The sequence below is a fragment of the Megascapheus bottae genome, chromosome 19 (assembly GCF_031878675.1).
Source record: "Megascapheus bottae isolate mThoBot1 chromosome 19, mThoBot2.hap1, whole genome shotgun sequence".
Taxonomy (NCBI): Eukaryota; Metazoa; Chordata; class Mammalia; order Rodentia; family Geomyidae; genus Megascapheus; species Megascapheus bottae.
The window spans coordinates 45083801-45105643 of NC_143527.1; the positions used below are offsets into that span (position 1 = coordinate 45083801).

Genomic DNA, 21843 nt, shown 5'->3' on the forward strand with positions numbered 1-21843 from the left:
TGGTTTTGTTAAGTTGTATGTTAGTTTGCTTTTTTTTTTCTTTCTTTTCTTTTTTTTGTGGGTTATGGGATTTGAACTTGGCCTGGACACTGTCCCTGAGCTCTTCAGCTCAAGGCTACCGCTGTACCCTTGAGCCAAGTTCGATTTCTTGTTTTCTAGAGGTTAATCGGTTCAAAGCCTGGGCTAGCTTTGAACCTTGATCCTAAGATCTCAGCCTCCAGAGTAGCTAGGATTACAGGCATGAGCCACTGTGCCTGGCGTTAAGTTTTTCAAAGGAATTACACTATTGCACACCTCCTCTGTGTATACCATATTTAAGTCAGTTTTTATGTATGTGGCCCCAGGATCTATTTTCATGTTTGTAACTTAGATCTAATTTTCACATATGAGAAAAAAATATGTGACTTCATCTCTCTGAGCCTGACTTCCTTCAGTTAATAAATAGATGATTAATATTCTATTGATAATAGATTATTAAATAGATTTTTTTCTTCAAGTAGTTTTACAAACGGATTTCAAAGCAACATGTCTCTTGATGTGTGCAATGCTTCTTGATTGGTGTCACTCTTGAATGGGATTTTCTTTTATCTGTTTATTGCTAATAGACATTCCAGTTGTGTCTACTTTAGACTGTGTTGAATAATGCTGTACTTTCCATTTGTTTGAAAGTTTGTGTGTAAACATGTGTTTTTGGCTCTTGGGTATGTATTGAAGAGTGAACTTGTTGATAGTACAATAATTCCACATTTGATTTACTGAGGAACAGCCTGTTTCTCACAGTAAATTTACCAATTTGCATCTACCTCAGCTCTGAGTATGATTTCTTGGTTTTCTCTGCCCCACCAGCACTCATTGCAGTGGTTATAAAGCAGAATCATATATCTAATAAGGAATTACTATTCAAAAGATAGGAAATTCCTTAAATTCCAGAGGAAAGAAAAGAAATGTACAATAAGCTATGGTAGTTGGAGAGTTAGCTCAGTGGTAGAGTACCAATATAATACACACTAGTCTCTGGGTTTGATCCTCAGTACCACCAAAGAAATTATGACAACAAAACGATTAGCAACGGCCTTATATATATATATATATATATATATCTATATACTTCTGCAAAGAATGGCTAGTAGCACGTAGAATATTATCATCATCAATTCATATTAGGGAAATGCAGATTAAAACTACAAAGTGACATTATCTTATATCCATAAGGGTGGTTGCTATATAAAACAATTATCCAAGGAACAAAACAACCTCACCACAATAACAAGTACTGGTCAGGATGTGAAGAAAGTGCAGCCTTTCTGTACTGTTTTAGGGCCTGTTGGTTTCGGTCTGTTTGCCATCTGTTTTCAGTCCTATGTTCATGCCTTTAGAAGTTCCTGGTGACTGCAAATCCTGAAGCTTTTCTGAATTATTTCGCATACACTAGCTGCTTCTGATTGGCCCCATTCCTTAACACAGTTATGCTTGGCTTTCTGCACACTAGCTAGTCAGTTTTTATTCACTGTTTCTTTTTCAGTTTTCCAGAAAAAATTTGTTGACACATTTCTTCTGCATTTTCTGTTTTTTCTGTGGCTTTTTATTCTCATGTTGGTTGTGTTTGTATTTGTTTTATCATTTTGCCAAAAAATATGTTTATATCATTTCTATTTGCTGTTGTTTCGATGTGTGCCACTGTTACTGGGGCTTCAACTCAGTGCTGGTCACTGTCCTGTTTTTTTTTCCCCACTCAACTCTATCACTTGACCCACAGTTCTGCTTCTGGCTTTATGGTGGATAATTGGAGATAACAGTCTTATAGACTTTCCTGCCTAGGCTGGCTTTGAACCATGGTCCTCAGCCTTACCCTTTTGAGTAGCAAGGATTACAAGCCTAAAACATTCACATGTGGCTTTATTTATACACAGTGTTTTCCAGTAAGTTACATTCTACTTCTCCCATCTAGTAAGACCATAGTAAAGAAATACTGGACTAACCAGGATACCAAAAGTCTCCAATGTTTTATCAGTACAGTAATAACCAAGAGGAGCTTGTGTTAGATGCAATTATGTGGGGTTGGGGACTCCTCCAGATCCTAGTGAATCTTTCCCCTGCGTCTGAAGTGGCATTTCTACACTCACATTAGGACTAAACTTCCAAGGGCTTCTTATCATTTCCACCCACATGTGATGGGTAGCACTCAGCCCAGGACTCCCTTTAACTGTAGCAAAATCCAGAAATGGCAATTCAAGGAAAACATTTGAGACCACTGCCATCCACACTATACACGTGTTGCTCTTCCCATGTCATCACACGTATAGCACAGGAAACCACATGTATCCCACATGTTCACAAATCTTCATCATTGTTCTATAAGAATTTTATGATATCACGCACATATTTTTCCATCTTCTTGTCTCACCCAACAGTGTCTCCTGGAAGATACTTCCCTATTCATTTAGCATAATTCTAATTATTTCTTTATAACAACTGCACAATATTTCATGATGTGCTTGATTTAAAATTAATTCAGCCTGTTCTCTGTCGATAAGCATTCCTTCAAAAATGTCTTCATTTGTATTTTGGTGGCATTGAGATGGGAGTGCAGCTAAAAGTACGTGTACACTGCTACACTTTGTAACTTTGGAAGTCTAGCATGCAATCATCTTGTGAATGAATGCTGCACACAGGATTATTTTTAGGGAATAAAGACATAATTATTGAACATTGGGGAGAAAATGGAATGTGCTTGGAGAAATATTCAGTTGCTTTCTCTACATTCTCTAGAGTCAACAGCTTGCTGAATAGTGCAGACAATCTAAATATTTTATGAATATTCCAAATATCAGTGTTCTTATAACCTACAGCTACCTAACTTTTTCTCCTCACTTCCTTGCAGGACTAAAGTTACCATAGCAACATTAAAGTAAATCTTTGTTTCATTTTAATATGAACTATTAAGTTCTTACCTACTCCAGAAATTGGTGTATATTAGCTGATAGTATTTTGTTTCCAACAGATAGGTCCTTTTGGCATACGGAATATAATAGTGTACAGAGGCAATGTTAAATAATTAGCTAATTGAGTATCTATTAATTGAGTATCCACAGCTGGGAGTTGAGTAAAGATCAGAGGACAATGAAGACATGACACATAAGGATATTTAGGTCAGTCATAAAGGATCGCTGAGTGGAATATTATAGATTAATGTGAGTGAGAAAAATGAAAGTATGTGGTATTTTATGCTAAGTAATGTCTTGATTAGGAGAGAGGCAGAGAGACTGAGAGAATGGGGGAAGTGAGGAAGGGAGAGGGTGGAAGTGAGGAAGGGAGAGGGAAAGACAGAGCTAGAGAGAATGTTAGGGCATATGGAACAGCAATGCAGAAATGAATACCCCTGGTGCAAGTCCATGTGGTGTCAACAGATGGGTTTATTTTTTGTGGCCTTGCTCAATTCAACAGAATTTCTTCTTTACATGGTTGACTTTGGTTGAACTCTCTGACAAGTGCCAGGGCATTGCTAATTTATACACATGATCAGAGTTCTCCATTGTGGTTGTCAGGTGGGTGACAAATATGACAGTCTGTTACCACCGTGAGGGAGTCTTAACTTGAGCTCTCTTGCCAGAAGGGTTTTTATCTGGAATTGTAATGAGGCAGCTATGATTTCAATGTCTTGTGGCCCATAGAGAACTGTAAGTGTGAGGGCCAGCTCAGTGTTTTATGTTTGTTCACAGCACTGGGGAACCAAAGCTAGGTCTTTGCTTCTGTGAGGCAATCATTTATGTGTATTTTGGAAACAAAATATGGTGATCCTGAGTCAAACTTAATGGTGACTGACGTATCTGTTGTCTTCATGTCTTTTATTGCTTGTATATTGAGCTAGACAGGCTGGTGCTTTCTAATTCAGGGCAATAAATTTGGCTATGGTTGTCTTCAGAAATACATTCAGATACATTCAATACAATTCACTGCTGCCCTCTCAATGATTTCCTGTCCATTTTGTCTTTTGCTCAGTCTCCCCATTCTCGTTTCTTTCTTCCATCCCTCTGACTTTTCATGCTAGGTATCTGGGGGCAAAACCGTCAGTCTGAAGGAGTCATAGGTAGACAAATAGTTGAAAAGATATGTAGCAGGATAAAGATCTTAATGCAAAGAATAGCTTTGGACATTTTTTTTCAAGTATGGGCTGTGAAAATCACATGCATTGAGGCTTGGAATGGTGGGCCCATAATTCAGCCAGGAAAGCACACCACAATTCAGCAACTTGACTTCTATGTGCATTCCAGCTGACCTGTCAATCAATAGAAGGTAGTAGAATGCTAACAAGTGCATCTTCATAATTATCCCAATGGGAACCATGCAAGGGAACAGCCTAACTAGAGGAGAGACATGAAGCATGGAGCACTTACCTGTCAGAATATAATATAATTATCGAAACAAATGCTGGGTTTGTAATCCTTACTGCAAATGCATTCTATTTTAGTAAAATACTTATAATTGAAGAAAACATGAGTAGAAATACTGAGTATATGAAATTACTTAACAGTCTTTAGTGTACTATTATTGACTTTCTGCTTGAAGCAGAAACAAACTTTGAATAACATAGTCAGACTGGGATAAGATCAAATTTACAACCCATACATATACATGCTTTAATTTTTAATCCTATATTATGCTAAAAAGAAATCCTTGAATTCCCCAAAGAAGAATGGTACATACCACGTGACATTCTAAAACTAAACTAGACATTAATATTTTAACTAAAAACACAGCTTACTGCCTGAAAAAATCGCTTAAATATATGGCCAATGAGTCAATAAAGGCAAGAGTTTTAAATCATTTCATATGAAGTAAAAATACATTATTCATAGAAGTGTTCATTGCTTTCTAATGCTTTCTATTTGTATGCAATAGCAACAAATACAGGTTTATTATAGTCATATATTACTTTTTAAATCGGAAAACAAATTACTTGCAGTACATTTTGATAAAAACATGTGTGAAATAAAACCAAGAGAAACAAGGAAAAGTAGTGAACAATGTAATTAGAAAGGGAAACATAGAGCTAATGAATAGATGTGCCTAATTATTCTTCTAAAGGACCAAAAGAAGTCGCTACAGTATAAACCTCTGGAAGTAGATTAGTGGTAAAAGAATACAGAAAGAGAACGAAGTCACTCAGCCTAAGGGAAGTTTAATAGATGGCTCTGTACTGTATTTTAAATGGAATGAAAAAATAGCAATTTTGGCATGTTGTGATTATGCAGATGTAGTATGAATGAGATGCTCTTTGATATAGAATTTTTGGGAGAATTATAAAAACTATCCCAGTCTTTTTTCTTCCACTGATGTTTTGAAGTCAGATGGCCAAATATGTTTTTTTCTTTTTCAAATTTCTAACAAGCCTTCTGGAAGGTCTAACTCTGTTAAGAATGTGCATGGTCATTTTACCTGGATCAACAGGCTTGTCTTTGTTGAGTGTGTGAATGAACCAATGAATGAATGCTTTCATGCCTTTCTACCTTACTGTGTTCCAGATGAGCAGGCAACATTTGTGGAATCATTATAAAGTTTTTACAGTCTGATAAATAGTGAACCTTCATATGACACTAAGTATAACATTATCAAGTGCAAATCTGAATAATCTTTTCATACATATGTATTTTTCAGGATATACTGATCCAGAAAACTTTTCCTGGACAGAATATCTGGAAGCTACTCAAACTAATGCAGTTCCTGCCAAAGTTCTAAAAATGGTAAGTTCCATATGGGTACACACTCTGGCCTTCAAATGCTCTTGTTGAGTCCTGCTTTATGAGTCGTTTTAAGTGATTCCAGTTTTCCATTTTTAAACATTTTTTCCTCATAGCCAACTTGCTTTGATTAAAACTCCTAAGTAGGTGACTCTACCTTGCTGCAGCGTCTATATAATAGACACTTAAAAATCACAATTTGTATATGGTGGCACCTACCAGTCATATAAATGCTAGGGAGTCTGAGGCAGGAGGATGGCAAGTTCAAAGCCAGCAGGGCCACATAGTGAGAACCTGTCTCAATACACAAACCAAACAAAGGAAAACCATAAAGCAAGCCGGGGTACCAATGACAGTGCCTGGTCAGCCACTGATGGTGGAGACATTATAGCTCCAGATCCAGTTTTGTTAGTCCACAGGGTAAGAAGTTTAAACATCCACAGGGATGGCTTGAAGGACCACCATGGCGTCGTGAAACTCAGGGGCAGGTGTGCTGTCTCTGTGATTTCCTTTATCCATTTGAAGGAAAATGTGTCTTCCAGCAGTTGTCAGAATACGGACTTTTACAGATCAAATTCACATTGATGTACTCATCCCAGGGTTAAGTGTAAATTAATTTACAGCATGACATGAATACATAGAATATTTATATTCTATTGGGCAATCTTCAACTCAGTTTCCTTCAGGTTTAATTGTGAGCTTCAGACTGCTGGACTTATCTGTGATAATAGTTTTATTTATTGGGGTTTTTCATTAAGTCTCATCTGCTGAAGGTTTTCTAGAGATTAAAAGGGTTTGAAATAAAAGCTATTTGATTTTTCTTTTTTAAAGATTGGGCCGGGAGTTTGGCCTAGTGGTAGAGTGCTTGCCTAACATACACGAAGATGGGGGATTGATTCCTCACTACCACAAATAAAACAAAAAGCTGGAAGTGGTGTTGTGGTTCAAGTGGTAGAGTTCTAGCCTTGAGAAAAAAGTCTGATGACAGTGCTCAGGCCCTAAGTTCAAGCCCCACAACTGGCAAAGAAAAAAGATGTAATCAACTGAACATAGGGAAAGATGTGTAATAGGAGTGAGAAGACTGGAGGTACCAGAGTGCAACAGAGTGTGTGTGTGTGTGTGTGTGTGTGTGTGTGTGTGTGTGTGTGTGTGTGTGTGTGTGTGTGTTTGTGTGTGTGTTTAGTACTGGGGCTTGAACTCAGGGCCTTGTGCTCTTGCTCACTTGTATTTTTTTTGATCATAGCACTTGAGCCATGCCTCCAATTTGACTTTTTGCTAGGTAACTGAAGTTAAGAGTCACTTAGAATTGTCTGCCTAGGCTGACTCTGAACCATGGTCCTTTGCTGTCTGCCCCTGAGTAGCTAAGGTTATAGGTTTGAGCCACCAGCATTCAGCCTACAAAGGATTGTAATACTCGCAGGATTTCAGAAAAGAAACATACTCAGATACGTATATTCTTTCTCTCTTGCCTTCTTTCAAAATTTTATTTTACCATTTTGGAAAAAAAATTGGCAGTAACTAGGGTTTGAACTTAGAATCTTGGGTTTGCTAGCAGAGGTTTCCCCACTTTAACCAGGTGCACAGACTTTTGTGCTTTAGTTGTCACTGAAATAGAGTCACGTGACTTTTTTCCAGGCCAACGTTAGATCACAATCTTCCTATTTATGCCTCCCTTTGCCATCTACAAAACTAAACAATTTCATGTTGAGAACAGAGGCTTTAGGGAGTTCAGAAAGATTTTCAGGGATTAGAAACATTAACACATTCCATGTATAAATGTAATTATGATTTGTAGCAAGAAAATATGTAAGAGCACACTAGCTATTCGAGAAAAGTGACCATTTATTACTCCAGGCTTTTATTTTCCTATGGCAATTTCTAGACTTACGTTTCATACACTTTCATTTCCTTTAATGTCAATAGAAAACTTTTAAGTGCAATCAAGGGAAAGGTTTTATTATGCTGTAAAATCTTCAGAGTGATTTTTTTGACTCTGACTTTTGATAAATTTCTTAAATTGCAATGACTTTCTAGGTCTCTGGGTCCCTGTTTTTATTTTCTGTCTTATTTCCTTATCTCCTGTCTGTCCATATCACTGTCACTTGATCCCTGTATTTCAAGACTTAAAAGAAACCTCAACACAGCCGAGGCCTCTAATCTTACTGATGAAGTGACAAATCATGAGCCATGTATTATGGTTTTTAATGATAGCACAGTATGATGTCAAGACAGCAGTTGAAATTATTCAGGTTTTATGTAAGCATGAAACAGTTTAGGGACTGAGTGGGCCTGGAAGAGATGAAGAGAACAACCGAAGGGGTGATATTGATCAAGATACGCTGCACTTGTTAAACTGAAACCCCTTTGTACATCTACTTAAAGAGAGTACAAGATTACATATACATATATATATTAAAAATACTTTAGACTTAGGAAGCACTGTGTGCTTCAATAATTAAGCCTCCTTGGCTACACAATCCCAATCTGGACAGTACTGAGAATAGCCCAAAAGTCCTCCATTTATAAATGCTAATTTCAAAATGTATAAGAAATCCTCCCAGGTTTTTCTGAAACAGACTTAAACAAGTATATGAAATATGAGTTGAGAAAAGTAAACCTCAGTTGGATTTAAGATCTGAGTATTAAGACTAAAGCAATAATACTTGAGAAAAGTTGACTAGACGGTCTGAATTATGAATGTTGAATTGAGAAGACTGAATAGATGATATGATTACTGCACCTATAATATTCTATAATATTGCAGAGAGGCCCTCATGGTTTTCTGCCAGACATGAAACTTGAAGTTGTGGATAAACGAAACCCACGCTTAATTCGTGTTGCTACAATTATAGACGTTGATGACCAAAGAGTAAAGGTACATGTTTTCAATTATTATGTAATTATGCTGGCATTTCTCCAAATTCTCTTCTCCCCTTATTATCCTTCCATGTCCTTTACTTTCTTTGAATTTTTGACTCATCTGTTCAGTGGTTTTCTGGGGAAAAAAATACCATTTTGGATTTGACCTTGAAAATGTCCTTGGCTATGGTGAGATGAAGTAGATTGTAGGATCTCTAAGACAGGAGGCAGAGGTGGTGTGGCCCAAGAGAGGCTGGCTGCAGAGGTTCTGGTTTCTGGGTACAATTAGTGCAATACATTTCCAGCTGGTTTATTCTTTACTCATTTGAGTTTGAGGTGAAGAGATTTCCAGCTTATCTATATGAGGACTCAAAAATTTGATAGGCTGAGTAAGATAGATCTTATTTTCTGCTTTTTTTCCCATAAAGTAAAAAATAAATAAAAATCAGTTTAATCTCTATAGTTTCTGAGTTAAATATTTGATAACAGATGTCTATACTGTCCTTGTTGATGGCACTTTAAATATGCAGATCTTCAAAATGAAATTTTCCTAAAGGAAAAGCTTTTTATCTTCTTGGTGCTAAAAGCTGAGAACATCTGTGGAATTCATTAACTCTTTTATAGCATGGCAGTTCAGAAATGATTTTCTGCCCAAGCATTGTTCTTTATCATAATAAGGAACTGAAAGTCAACTAATCTTATTAGGTGCTAATATTGAAAGATGTATTTCTGTCATGTACAGTTTGAGATAATTTAGAAGAAATTTTATTTCCTTTATCTTAAATTTGAAAACAATATCCTAATTCATTTTATAGAGAATATTCAATACACACATTTGGTAAATTTAGAGAGCGGTACGTTGCTTTGTTTGCTATAGATTATCAAGAGCATACATATAGTGTTCTTAATTCTCCTGAAAAATGTAAACAATAATCATGTTCAAACATCAGATAGGCATTTACTTGCCTAATACATTCATTAAATTTTTAAGTTTAATTTCAAGAAAAAGATTTTAAAAATATATATATAGCTTCCTTGTTTACTGGATATGCTAACAGCTGCAATCCTCAGATCTCAGTCTTCTGAGCAGTAAGGATTACAGATATTTTTGCCAGTCCTGGGGCTTGAACTCAGGGCCTGACACTGTCCTTGGACATTTTTTTTTCCAGACTACTGCCCTGCCACTTGAGCCACAGCGCCACTTCCGGCTTTTTCTGTGTATATGGTATCAAGGAATTGAACCCAGGGCTTCATCCGTGCGAGGCGAGCACTCTACCACTAGGCCAAACTTCCAGCCCTTCTTTCCTAGATTTTTAATGGATAGTTATTTGCTATTTATTAAGTACATATTCTAGTAGCCATTGGAGCATTAGTTGACAGTTGATTATGAGAAGCTATTGGATCAGTTTATTACTTTAAAATGTCATTTGAGTGAAATGCCAGTGGCTCATGTCTTTAACCTTAGCTACTTAGGAGGCTGAGATCTGAAAACTGTAATTCAAAGCCTACTGGAACAGAAAAGTCCATAAGACTCATTTCCATTTAACCAATAAAAAATCTGGAGGTGGAGCTGTAGCTCAAGTGAAAGAGTGCTAGTCTTGATCAAAAATGCCCAGGGACAGCACCCAGGCACTGAGTTTATGTTCCAGGATTGGCGTGCGCAAGTGTGCGTGCACGCGCACACACACACACACACACACTCACACATGCGCACGCATACACTCTCTCTCTCTCTCTCTCTCTCTCTCTCTCTCTCTCTCTCTCTCTCTCTCTCTCTCTCTCTCTCTCCATTTGAAAAACTAGCTCCCAAGTGATTTTTAATAGTTTATATTTATAATCTCAGCAATAATATTTTAAAATGTCTTAAATATTTAGCTGGTCCTTCTAAATATTTTATAGATTATTTCCTTGTTTTTTTCTCTTTCATGGAAATTGTCCTGTATTTATTGGAGAAAGAAGAGTTTAAAAGTCTGTAGTAACTCTGAAGGTGGTGGAGATACAGTTGTTATCTGTGGTCCTACAGATAGTGGTAGTCCCATTGGCACTTTAAATCTTAATAAAGGCATTAATAAAGTCTTATAATGGCCATAATCAGCTTGAGGCTTTGCACGTAGCTCTAATCGCTTAGTAATTTCTAACCATTCTACTGTAGGCCCACTATTTTCTCTCCTTGCAGCCAGCCCTTCAGCTGTCTTACCTCATGAAGTAGAGGGGAGGTTGGTCAGCACGCTGGAAATCTGATTATACACAAGAGTCAAACTTTTTAGCTCACAATCTATTGGTCAGTGTTACTCAGGGAAGATAAGTCATCCAAGTAAGTCTAGTACTTGAACTCTGGTTCCAAGAGGCTGAAGGTAGTGGGACAAGGCTTTCTTCATGGCTGAGAAAGATTTTGAAGCTTTCTTTTACCCCAGCACTTCCTCCAGCCTTCAAATCATGTGATGATCATATCATTCTGTAATTTTGTTTTATGAAATTCAATGTATTTCAATAGCTTTTTAAAAAATCTTTGATGAACAATAGATATTTAGTATCTGCGTAAATGATAAAGGAGTTAGTGGAGGTGCAGGTGATCTTAAGTATACTTCGGTTTGTTGTCTACTACTGATTATGTTGATTGGTCAGAAAGGAGCTTTCATATAATTCCAGTGTCCTGGGAAGACTGACCTGGACTTGGCTTCCAGCTCTGATTCTTCCTTTACTCTGTGATTCACCTGGTGACATTCTCCCCATGTTTCTGCTTTCCCTTAGTTACATGGAAGTGTTAATAAGCCTGATCTCATAAGCTTTAGGGAATATTTTAAGTAGGGTTCCATTACTACTCCTGAAACTTTGGTGGAGGAGGGGGGGTAGGATCTCAGCACTCACTGCTGGCTATCTCTTGTGCTGACTCCCTGTGTTGCTGTCCCAGGTCCTGAAGGGAGTAGGTGCAAGCCCAGACAGGCAGGGAATAAGCTTGCTCCACCAGAGCCAGAACACAAGGAGCCTGACTGGCACTCCCGGGGCGTGATGAAGGTGACCGTTGTATTAGGGCTTTTGTGAGAGCATCCATCCTGTCCTAACAACAGGATCACATCTGCAGTGATGGAAACAATGTTGGTGACACTTTGTTCCTGTCACATATTGTTCTACTAGCTTTCTCTGCATTAGTTTCTCCTCACTATGGCTGTGTGGTGCTGTCCTCATTTCATAGAAACTGAAGTTTCTATTAAGTCACTTGTGTCCTGGGACACAAGCTAGTAGATAGAAAGCATAGTCTCAAACCCCAGCTTCCAAACAGAGGCTTTCTGTCTTAGGACTTGTAATCTTCCTCTTCCTCCTAAATAACCCACTTCTGATCAAGAGAGCAGAGTGTTGGATGGGAAGTGGAGAGCTCCATGCACCCACTACCCCTCTGTGCCTGTCCTGCCTGGATGTGTTTGTGGGGCATTGGCATTCCCAGGTGGGGTACACAAGTCACCCCAACCTCAACTTCATTCTCTGTCATTGCCAATAAGATGTAATTTTGTACACTATAAACCTTCATGGTTTGGGGTACCTTCAAAACTTTGTACAACCACCACTACCAGCACTAGTCACTCATCACAGCTCCCTCTACCTTCCCTTTCACCTGGCACTCACTGAGCACTTCCTAATGGACAAATTTGCCTATCTAGGTATCTCATCTAAAGGGATTCCTATGAGGTGATTTTTGCAAGGTCTTCCATTGTTGTAATGTCTTCATGGTTCACAAATTTTATTTACAAATAATATTCCTTTGGTAGAAATTGGGGTATGTTCTGCTTTACTACTGTTTCAGATAATACTGCTATGAACATTCATGTCCATTTTCATGTGATTGTTAAAGTAGAACTGCTAGCTCCTGTGATAACACCAGGTTTAATAGCAGTTAGAGAAATCACCACTTTCTGAAGTGGCTGCACTGGTCTTACCATGCTTACGTGCTTGCAATGAGGATTCCAGTTTTTCCACATTGTCATCAAGACTCACCTTTATCTGTTTTCATTGTTTCATTTTTATTTTGGCTTTTTTTTCTCAACCATCGTAATGTGCCCTATATTCTTTAAATTCAAAAACACGAATTGGTATTCTTTATATGTGCCCATTCAAAATATGGCAGCCAGGACAAATGGGATCAAGTCACTGGCTCAGTGGCTGTAGTAATAATAGATATGGAAACCATAGCAGGTGTATTGATGTAAGTATCTAGAATGATAGACTAAACACTAAACAGTAGGCTAATTAAATTATTTAGCATATCTTTATAATGACAGATATTCTTTTAGAAAGACATTATTTCTACCAGGTGCCAGTGAATCACACCTATATTCCTAATTACTTGGGAGGTTGAGATCTGAGGATCACAGCTTAAAGTGAACCGAGGCAGGAAAATCCATGAGACTCTTACCTCTAATTACCAAAAAACCAAAAGTAGAACTGGGGTTCAAGTGAAAGAGTGCTAACGCTAGGCTTGAGGACAGTGTCCAGACCCTGAGGTCAAGTTCCAGGACTGGCAAAAAAAATAATAGAAATAAAAGATGTTACTTCTACAGTTGACACAGAGAACTTACAAATCAACTCAGATTTCAAGGTGTTAGATGTGTCTGACTCCAAAACAGATGCTTCTATAGTTCAGAAGTTACTGGAAGGGGAACATAGGAACATGGGATAGCTGGAAATTGTAAGCTGTCAATGCTACTGATGTTGCATGATTCATGTTAGTCTACTGCCCAGCACTTGGCAGTTCTGGTCCCTATCTCCAGGCAGGCCACACTTGTCTGTCTCCATAGTGATAGTACTCACTTGCTCTGGTAGAGAAGCATAAAGTTTTCTGTGTCACTGGAGGCACTGTTTTCCTATAATCTTGATTAATTAGTAGGCTTACTAATTACTGTGACTACTCTCCAATACATGTTTATGATGAACAAGTGTGTGTTGTTCAGTTTATAGTTAGCTATTTTGTTTAGTTATCAGTTGGATGGGTATTCTTAGGTGGGGAATAAGTATTTTCTACCAAAAAATAAATAAATAAAAGTAAAGCCAAGATTCAAAGACAGAGTACTATTTGATACATATTTACCCAGTGGGAACTGAAGCTAAGCTGTAAAATGAATTATAAATAAATTCCAAATAGATGCTTTAGGAACTTCTCCTGAATCATTAATAAATGGAGTCTCTCAGCAAGTCTTTTCATATTTAATGCATTAACTGGATGTATTTGAGGCATTTCTAAATGGAAGAAGGGCACCATGACCAAGAGAAATTAGCACAGTAAGATGTTCACTTACTGGACTTCAGAGATTATTTTAGATTTTAAGTCAGATCAATGGTTGAATTCTTATGTTTGAAAAGAAAATTTGTAGGTAGATTAGTGCAAAGTTCAAATACAAGCCTGTGAATGTTTTCTTTAATTGGGGACAGCTTGTCTTTGAGAAGGTTGCTTGACTCGGTGAGTCTTGGCCTAACTGTCTGTCAAGAAAGGACAACACTCTAGAGTAGATCATTTCATTTGTCAAATTTTCTAATGAGTGCATTTCTGGAAGGGGATTTGATATAAGGATAGGACAAGATACTAACATTAAAAATGAGTGTCCTTGGAGCAAAACTTATAATTAATTACCATTATTGTCCCAGTGATTGATAGCTGAGTTCATCTTGGGAATGAGACTGGCAATTTTCAAACAAGTATTATGACTGATAATGAAATGATAATTGTTAGAGTTGGTGAAACTGTGAATTAGTGTCAGGCGTAAGTTCCAGGAATGTCCAGGCAGGTTTTACCTGTTCCAGTTGTGTTAGCATAATTACAGGCACAAGAAGCCACCCTGCTGATAATACTAATGACAGTTCCCCACAAGGGCTGGCCAGCTGCTCTTTCTAAGCTGGTTGCTTTCTGCCATCTTCATGATGGCCTGGAAGTTAGATAGCACTGAGGAATAGGTGCGGGGGACCTAGAGAATGACTTTGCACTCATAGTCTACCCACATGGGAATGGACAGCTTGGGTGCTGTATATTGGGTGCTCCTTACCCAAAAGCAGCACAAAGCCACATGCTCTCTACAATTACCCAGCCAAATAAGATGAATGTCTCTCACATTTCAATTACACATTGTCATTACATGCCATGCCATAGCATTCCTTGTTTTTTTTTTCTACCAATCACCTAAAAAATTTCAGAAACATATTTTAATTTTTGGACCACACAAAAACAGGCAGGAATGGACCTCTTATTTGGCCTATGGACTGTGATCTACCAACTCCCGTCTTAAAAGATACTAAATGGATTAAGTAGAGAGAAGAATATATTGTACTCTTCAGTACAAGAAGTTTTGTATAATTAACAGCTTCTAGGCTTAGAAAAAAAATAGGCCTTTTCCTAGTCTCAGCTGATTGCCATTGACTGCTTTGGTTTTCAGTACGAGTAGTCTAGGCTCCCAACTGAGGCAAAATCTCTCACACAATAGCTAACCTACTATCGCTAGAGCTATCAGGAGAAAGTTCCCTGTGTGCTTGCTCAGCACACACACACGTGTGTGTGTGTGTGTGTGTGTGTGTGTGTGTGTGTGTGTGTGTGTGTGTGTATGCTTGTACTGAGGGCCTGGGTTCTGTCCCTGGGCTTTGTTGCCCAAATCTCGTGCTCTTATCACTTGAACCACAGCTCTGCTTCTGGGTTTTTGGTAGTTAATTGGAGGTAAGAGTCTCACAGACTTTCCTGCTGAGGCTAGCTTTGAATCATGACCCTCAGATCTCAGTCTCCTAAGTAGCTAGCATTTCAGACATGAGCTACCAGTGTTTGGCCCCTGTCACATTTTTAGTAAAGTTTTTATATCCAGAACAAAAACCCAGGCTGGACAACTGAGTGTATGACTATTCTGATGACCCAAGCTCAGAGTCTACCTGGAGCTCCCTCATACATCCCCAGCCCACTCCCACCTTCCCAGCCTGACCTGTAACCTCTAAAAAGAGGCCTTGTGATTATTTGGCTAGGGGCATCTGCTGAGTCACGAGCTGGCTAGAATTGAAATAGAATGGCTCACAGCTTTCCATGTAGATTCCTGTCTGGGTTGAAACTTCTTAAGTTAAAGATGACAATGGTTCAGCCGTGATTGTTCTTAACCCTTCTGTTAGGGTTATATATTCTTGAGTGTCCATAGAATGCTACATACTTCTCTGTTGTAAGAATGCAAATAGGTGTGTACAGAAGTACTGAATTATATTTGCATTTGCAGGCATTACTGGGCCTTTGAGTAAGGACTAACAGTTTTAAGTTAATATAAAATAGGCTCTCTGTATTCTAATCATTTCATTCAAAACTATATATTTGCTCAGACAACTGAGACCCTCTGACCTGCTATGATAATACAGCTTTTCCTCCCAAGCCTTCAGCCATGGGAACTCACTGTGTTCCCTTACAGTGAATTCATCTTAGCTTTAAAGGACACTTACACTTTCTCTGCTGCCTTCCTGAGTTTCTAGAAGTATACAATGTGACCAGCTGCAGTTTTGACATTCCAGTGACCTTACCAATATTGATACTTAGCTAATTATGCTCAATATAGTCTCTTTTTCTCACATCCTGTTTCATTGGCTAGGCTATTTTTTTAGCCACTGGAAGCATATCTTTCAAGAAATAAATAAATGAGCCAGGCGTAGTAGCTCATTCCTATAATCCTAGCTACTCAGGAGGCTAAGATCTGAGGATCAGGGTTCAAAGCCAGACTGGGCACAAAAGGACCCGAGATTCTTATCTCCAGTTAACCTCTAGAAAATGGGAAGTGGGACTTGGCTCAATGGAGCTGAAGGCTCAGGCCGAGTTCAAGCCCCATGACTCATACAAAATAAATAAATAAATAAATAACCACAGAATGGATTGTCTAGGCAAGATGGAGAATATTCCACTTAACTTCCAAGGCTCAGTCTCCTCACCTCCTCTTCTTTCCCCTCTCCTCTCCTTCCCAAATGTCCAGACTAAAGATAAAGATTTAAACATACCTTAGAGTGTGGTTGTGAAGCTAAGCCAGAATCCCTGTTTAGTACAGTAGTGTAAAGTACAGGCCCTCATACAGGTTTGAAAATGTATCATAAGTACAGTGAGTGTTTAAAGAAAGATACTGTGGGATAGTTGACTTATATAACTATAGGCCCTCTGTATATCACCTTAACGATAAAAGCATAATAATACTAATAATGCTATGCAAGTAAATTACCTTATTATTTAAAAAAAAGAACGGTTTTCTACACAGGACAAGTATATAACATACCTCTATGTATGTTGCTTTTGTTTTGAAACACCGAATGTCTTCATTTATCACGTGAGTGTGTGTGGCCCTGTGTATGTGGAAGATGAGTTCATATATCTGAACCAAATAGAGGGAACAAGCTGAAGTGTAGCTGGTGGTGTGGTCTAGAGGTACAGATGAGTATGCTGGCAGCCCCAGAAGGACATTTACTAGCTGGGTGCTGGTGGCTCATATCCTTAATCCTAGTTACAATCTAGCCTCCTCAGCTGAGGGGCTGAGATGTGAGGACTCAGGTTCAAAGTCAACCTGAGCAGAAAAGTCTAAGAGACTGTCATTTCCAATGAAGCAGCCAAAAGCTGGATTTGGAGGTATGGCTCAAGTGGTAGAGCACTGGCCATGATCCACAAAGCCAAGTAAGAGCATGAAACTCTGTGTTCATGACCCAATTCCTTCCCCCACCTCCCACACACATGCACATCCAAGCTTCAAGGCATTGAAGCTTGTAGCAAGGGTGTAGCATTTCAAAAGTCGAGTACAGATGAGGGCTTCTGGAGACCTTCTACTCACAATTCAGGGTAAAGTCTACACACCTTAGCGATTCCAGAGTCAGAATTTACATGGAGCGCAGTTGGCCACTGCACTCTGTGTGCAATGAAGGTGGAGACCCCTGTCCTTAGATATCAACAAAGGATGCAGATGTGCTGCTGCTCTGGCTGCACATTGCCAGGCTAGCCCTTGGTAACCTAGCAGGGACCATGAGTGTGTGGCTGTTAGGGAGCTCTTCTGCTTACTCTATTGTCATATGTAACCAAAGGTTACTGAAATGGATTCAAAACGAACACTCTAGCTTCCTTCTCAGTGGGGCAGGGAGGGAGGGCAGGGTGACAGAGGGTTGAGAAGTTGGCACACAATCTTTGGGTGTCTGCTTATCTCACCTCTATCAGGCTTCACATAGCTGTCATTTGTCTTTTCTTTTTCTTTTGGTAGTTGCTGGGATTTGAACTGATGCTTTCTAGGTAGGCCTTCTACTAGATGCCATACCCTCAATCCTTTTCTGCTTTAGATTTTTCTCATATATGGTTGCACATTTTTGTCTGGAGCAGCCTCAGACAATCGCCCTTTTGTGTTTCTCATATAGCTGGAGTTATGAATGAGAATGTTCACATGTGGCTTATCTGTTGAGATGGAGTCTCCATTAACTTTTTCCCAGGACTGGCCTCAAATGGTGCTTTTCCTAATCTTCACCTCCCAAGTAGTTGATATTATAGCAAACCCACCATGTAGTAGTGGTGGTTATTAGTTGTACATTATGTGCAATTATGTTTACCTATTGTAAACAAGTTTATCTCTTTTGGGCCTTTAGAGTCTTTTCATCTCCTCTTCCTAACCTCTGTATATCAACATTTTCAAGGCTTAGGTTTTGGCCCTTTGCTTTTTAAATGTTTCTTTGCTAGTAGATCTCAAGCCTAATTGCTTATGTAAATGTTGAGCAAATATCACTAATTTATAAAATTCCCCTGGGCGATTTTAATGCATTCTGAGTATGTCTGCCTGGTTCTTACTCTCTACATGATCTTGTCCATCCATTCTGTTGGTTTTCAGTGCCTTGTATTTGGAAATGATTTCCAAATTCTATCCACTGCCATAACTACTCCCCAACTGAGTATTTAACTGTTGCTTAACGTCTTCAGTAGCTTTCTTGTTAGTGTGTCCTGGACTGCAATACCATGTCTTACCTAGGTATTCTCAATTTCATAAATGACAGTCTTATTTACTAAGTGATGCAAGCCAGAGTCACTGTAATATCTGCCCATCTCAGAGCTACCACATACAGTCAAGCACATGATTCTGTTGCCTCTAAATCCAGATAACACATCTTTCTCTTCCTTTCTCAGTTATATTTGTTCCTATAGCAGGAGACCCAAAAATTCCTCTCCCATGGTGTACTATATTCCCGTCCAAGTGATCTCTCTGGATCCATTTGAGACCCTGCCAACCCATGCTAAACAAAGGTGCTCTCAATGAATTTATTAACTTCTTTATTTTTGGTGACTTTATTGGGGCTTGAACTCAGGGCCTCACACTCTCTCACTTGGCTTCTTCTCTTAAGGCCAGCACTCTACCACTTGATCCACAGTTCTGCCTCTGACATTTTCATGGTTAATTGGAGATGAGTTTCACAAACTTTTTGCCCAGGATTAGTTAAGAATCAAGGTCAGATCTCAGCCTCTTGAGTAGATGTGATTACAGGTGTGAGCCACCAGGGCATGGAACCAAGTGACTTTAAACCTGTGAGCTATATCACATGACTTCCCTGCCTCCCTTTCAGCGTCTGCCTATCTATCATATATGGAGTAAAAGAAGTAAACCTTAAGTGTGCCCTCCTCCTGGTTCGGTCATCCTCTTCTAGCCTGTCTTATCATCTACTCTGCCACATTTAGTGACAACATTTGGAGAAGAAAAAGAAAACTAGAATTTGCGAGTGGCTCTAGACATGGCTTTTAATAGCTTCCCTTTTAAGTTGCTAATGATACTTCACCCTCGGCTGTGTGAATAGATCACCCTGAATTCTGCTTTGGAAAATATCAGGGTCCAAACTTAGAGAACTGGTTACAGTCAGCATGTACATGGGCAGTGACATCTCACTCACAGCTGACTTCTAGCACTGGCAGTTGGGGACATTCTTCAGACATTTGTAAGGTACATCTCCATGTCAGAATAACTGGAGTAATGCAGGGATGGGTAAGGGTACATGTGACAGGAGTAGAGAAAGCAGTTTATTTCCCAAACCAAACCTTGGCTTTATGACAGTGGCAGATAGGCTTTCACTAATTGACAGAAGTGGACTTAGTTGTATGTGAATGCAAACTGATAAACAGGGAAGTCTGGAGAAAATATGTACCATCTTTGTACATATATGTTCCGTGTATATACTTTGCACCATTCCAGATTGTAAAGGCACTACGTATAAATCTCTATTTAAACCTGACATAGTTATACATTCCTGTAATCCCAGCACTCCACAGTTTGAAGCAAGGATTATAAACTTGGGGCCAGTCTGGGTGCCTTGGTGAGACCCTGTCCCAAGAATCAAAACAGATCTGTGTTTTCTTCCTTTACTGGGATTGTAACCCATTCTCAAGTAGGGCCTATTTACAAATTTCAAAGGTGCTCAAATTCCTGTGGCTCAAGAGGTAAAGATCTGTCTTTAAATTTATCCTCAAAACGTTCGCGGCACTCCTAAGTCATGACAGACAGCCTTCTGCTCCATTATTCTAATCAATTCATGTTCTTATGATCTTGCTTATGCTCTCTCCCCATCCCAGCTTTCTCCTGTCATGTCCTTATTTCTCATTTGCTAGAAAGGCAGAAGAGACTAAGGCCTGAAAAAACAATGCCATATCCAAGTCTACCTTTCTCTCTGTGTCTCAATTTCTACTTACTACAATGGCAGACTAATTCATTTTTTACATGAATTCAGTCTCCATCATCAGACTTATGATTATTTGACATAAGGATTCTCTCTCTATATATATATGTAGTGTGTGTGTGTGTGTGTGTGTGTGTGTGTGTGTGTGTGTGTGTTCTAGTACTGGGCTTGAACTTGGAGCCTGGGTACCCCTTAATTTTTTTTCTTTTTTTGTCAGTCCTGGGCTTGAGCTCAGGGCCTGACCCTGTCCCTGGACTTTCTCAAGGCTAGAGCTCTACCACTTGAGCCTCAGCACCATTTCCCGCTTTTTGCTGTGTACATGGTACCAAGAAATCGAACCCGGGTCTTTGGGTCTTTACTACTTGAACCATGGCTCCACTTCTGGCTTTTTGCTGGTTCATTGGATATCAGAATATTAAAAACTTTCTTCCCAGGCTGGTTTCAAACCATGACCTTCATATATGAATCCTCACAGCTAGGATTACAGGCATGAGCCACTGGCACCCAGCTTGCTTCATTTTTTTATCATGTATTTTGTCCACTAAGTTGTCAGGTAGTAGAAGGAATATTTTGACTCTTTTGTTTAACCAAGTGAACTTTATCCTTAGTGTCTGAAATAGAGTGCCTGGCTTTTCATTTGATGATCAACAAACATTTGAATGAAGGAAAGGGTGTGTAAGTTGTAAATGAAAACATGCAGATGGTTGGTTATTGACAGTAAATTATTATTTAGTAAAAACATTTATTATTTATCCTGTTATACAGAACAAATATACAGTAACCCTTGGCATTAACTAAATGCCTCCAGCATATTCTTTCACAAAAGAACAGGTCTTTATAAACTACAGGAGATTATGAATCTGTGGGTGCCTCTGCTACCACTGCAACTTTAAGAAGCAGCATGCTTATTATAAGCCTGGCTGCGAATTATATAATGCATGAGTAATTTAAGTCATGTGTTATTTCATGGTAGAGGGTGTTTTCTTCCCTGAAATATTGACATAGTGAGTCATGGCCGTATTTTAACGTGTCAAAGAATGTGAGCTTATTATGAGGCTATTATACTAACTGTGTAAGAACAACAGTGGGATTGCAGGGTAGTAATGGATACATAATGGCTAATATATGGTGGGAACCATGAATAGTAATGGCTGTTAGTGATTTTCTAGTAATAATCAGCTTCTCTCAATACCATGGAACTTTAATAGGACTTACTGCCTGCAGCACAAAGGGTTCAGATTGCTGTTTGAGTATGGCCCACTTCACTTGGCTGAAGCCATCTCAAAACCCAAATTAAGCTCTCTGCTTCTGAGCCATCTAGGAGAGTTCTCCTGGTGCTGTCAGAAGAGACGGAAAGGCTCCAGCAGTGCCTGATCATGGTGTATTTCCGTAATATCTCCCATACAGAAAGAAGACTGGTGTACACCATGCTTTCTCCTTCACATCTCAGTTTCTCAGATGAGAAAACAATGCGCTTTGCTCTTCCCTCAGGAAACACCAACATGGGCCTCTGAGAATGGCCTCTGTAGGCCCTGCCCAGAATCTTTTGCTCTGCTTGAGTTGGTCTCAGTGGCTC

At 39.0% G+C, this 21843-nt stretch overlaps 1 protein-coding gene across 2 annotated transcripts in view; it reads left to right on the plus strand.

Annotated features, from left to right (window-relative positions):
* Window positions 1-21843, plus strand: part of L3mbtl4 (L3MBTL histone methyl-lysine binding protein 4) — a 343139-nt gene that overhangs the window by 137457 nt on the left and 183839 nt on the right. The window contains exons 11-12 of one of the 2 annotated variants that reach the window (XM_090353483.1): window positions 5656-5741; window positions 8503-8613. In XM_090353483.1, the coding sequence (XP_090209609.1) occupies window positions 5656-5741; window positions 8503-8613 (197 nt within the window). The remainder of the gene's footprint in view (window positions 1-5655; window positions 5742-8502; window positions 8614-21843) is intronic. The other variant, XM_090353484.1, reaches the window with a different exon arrangement.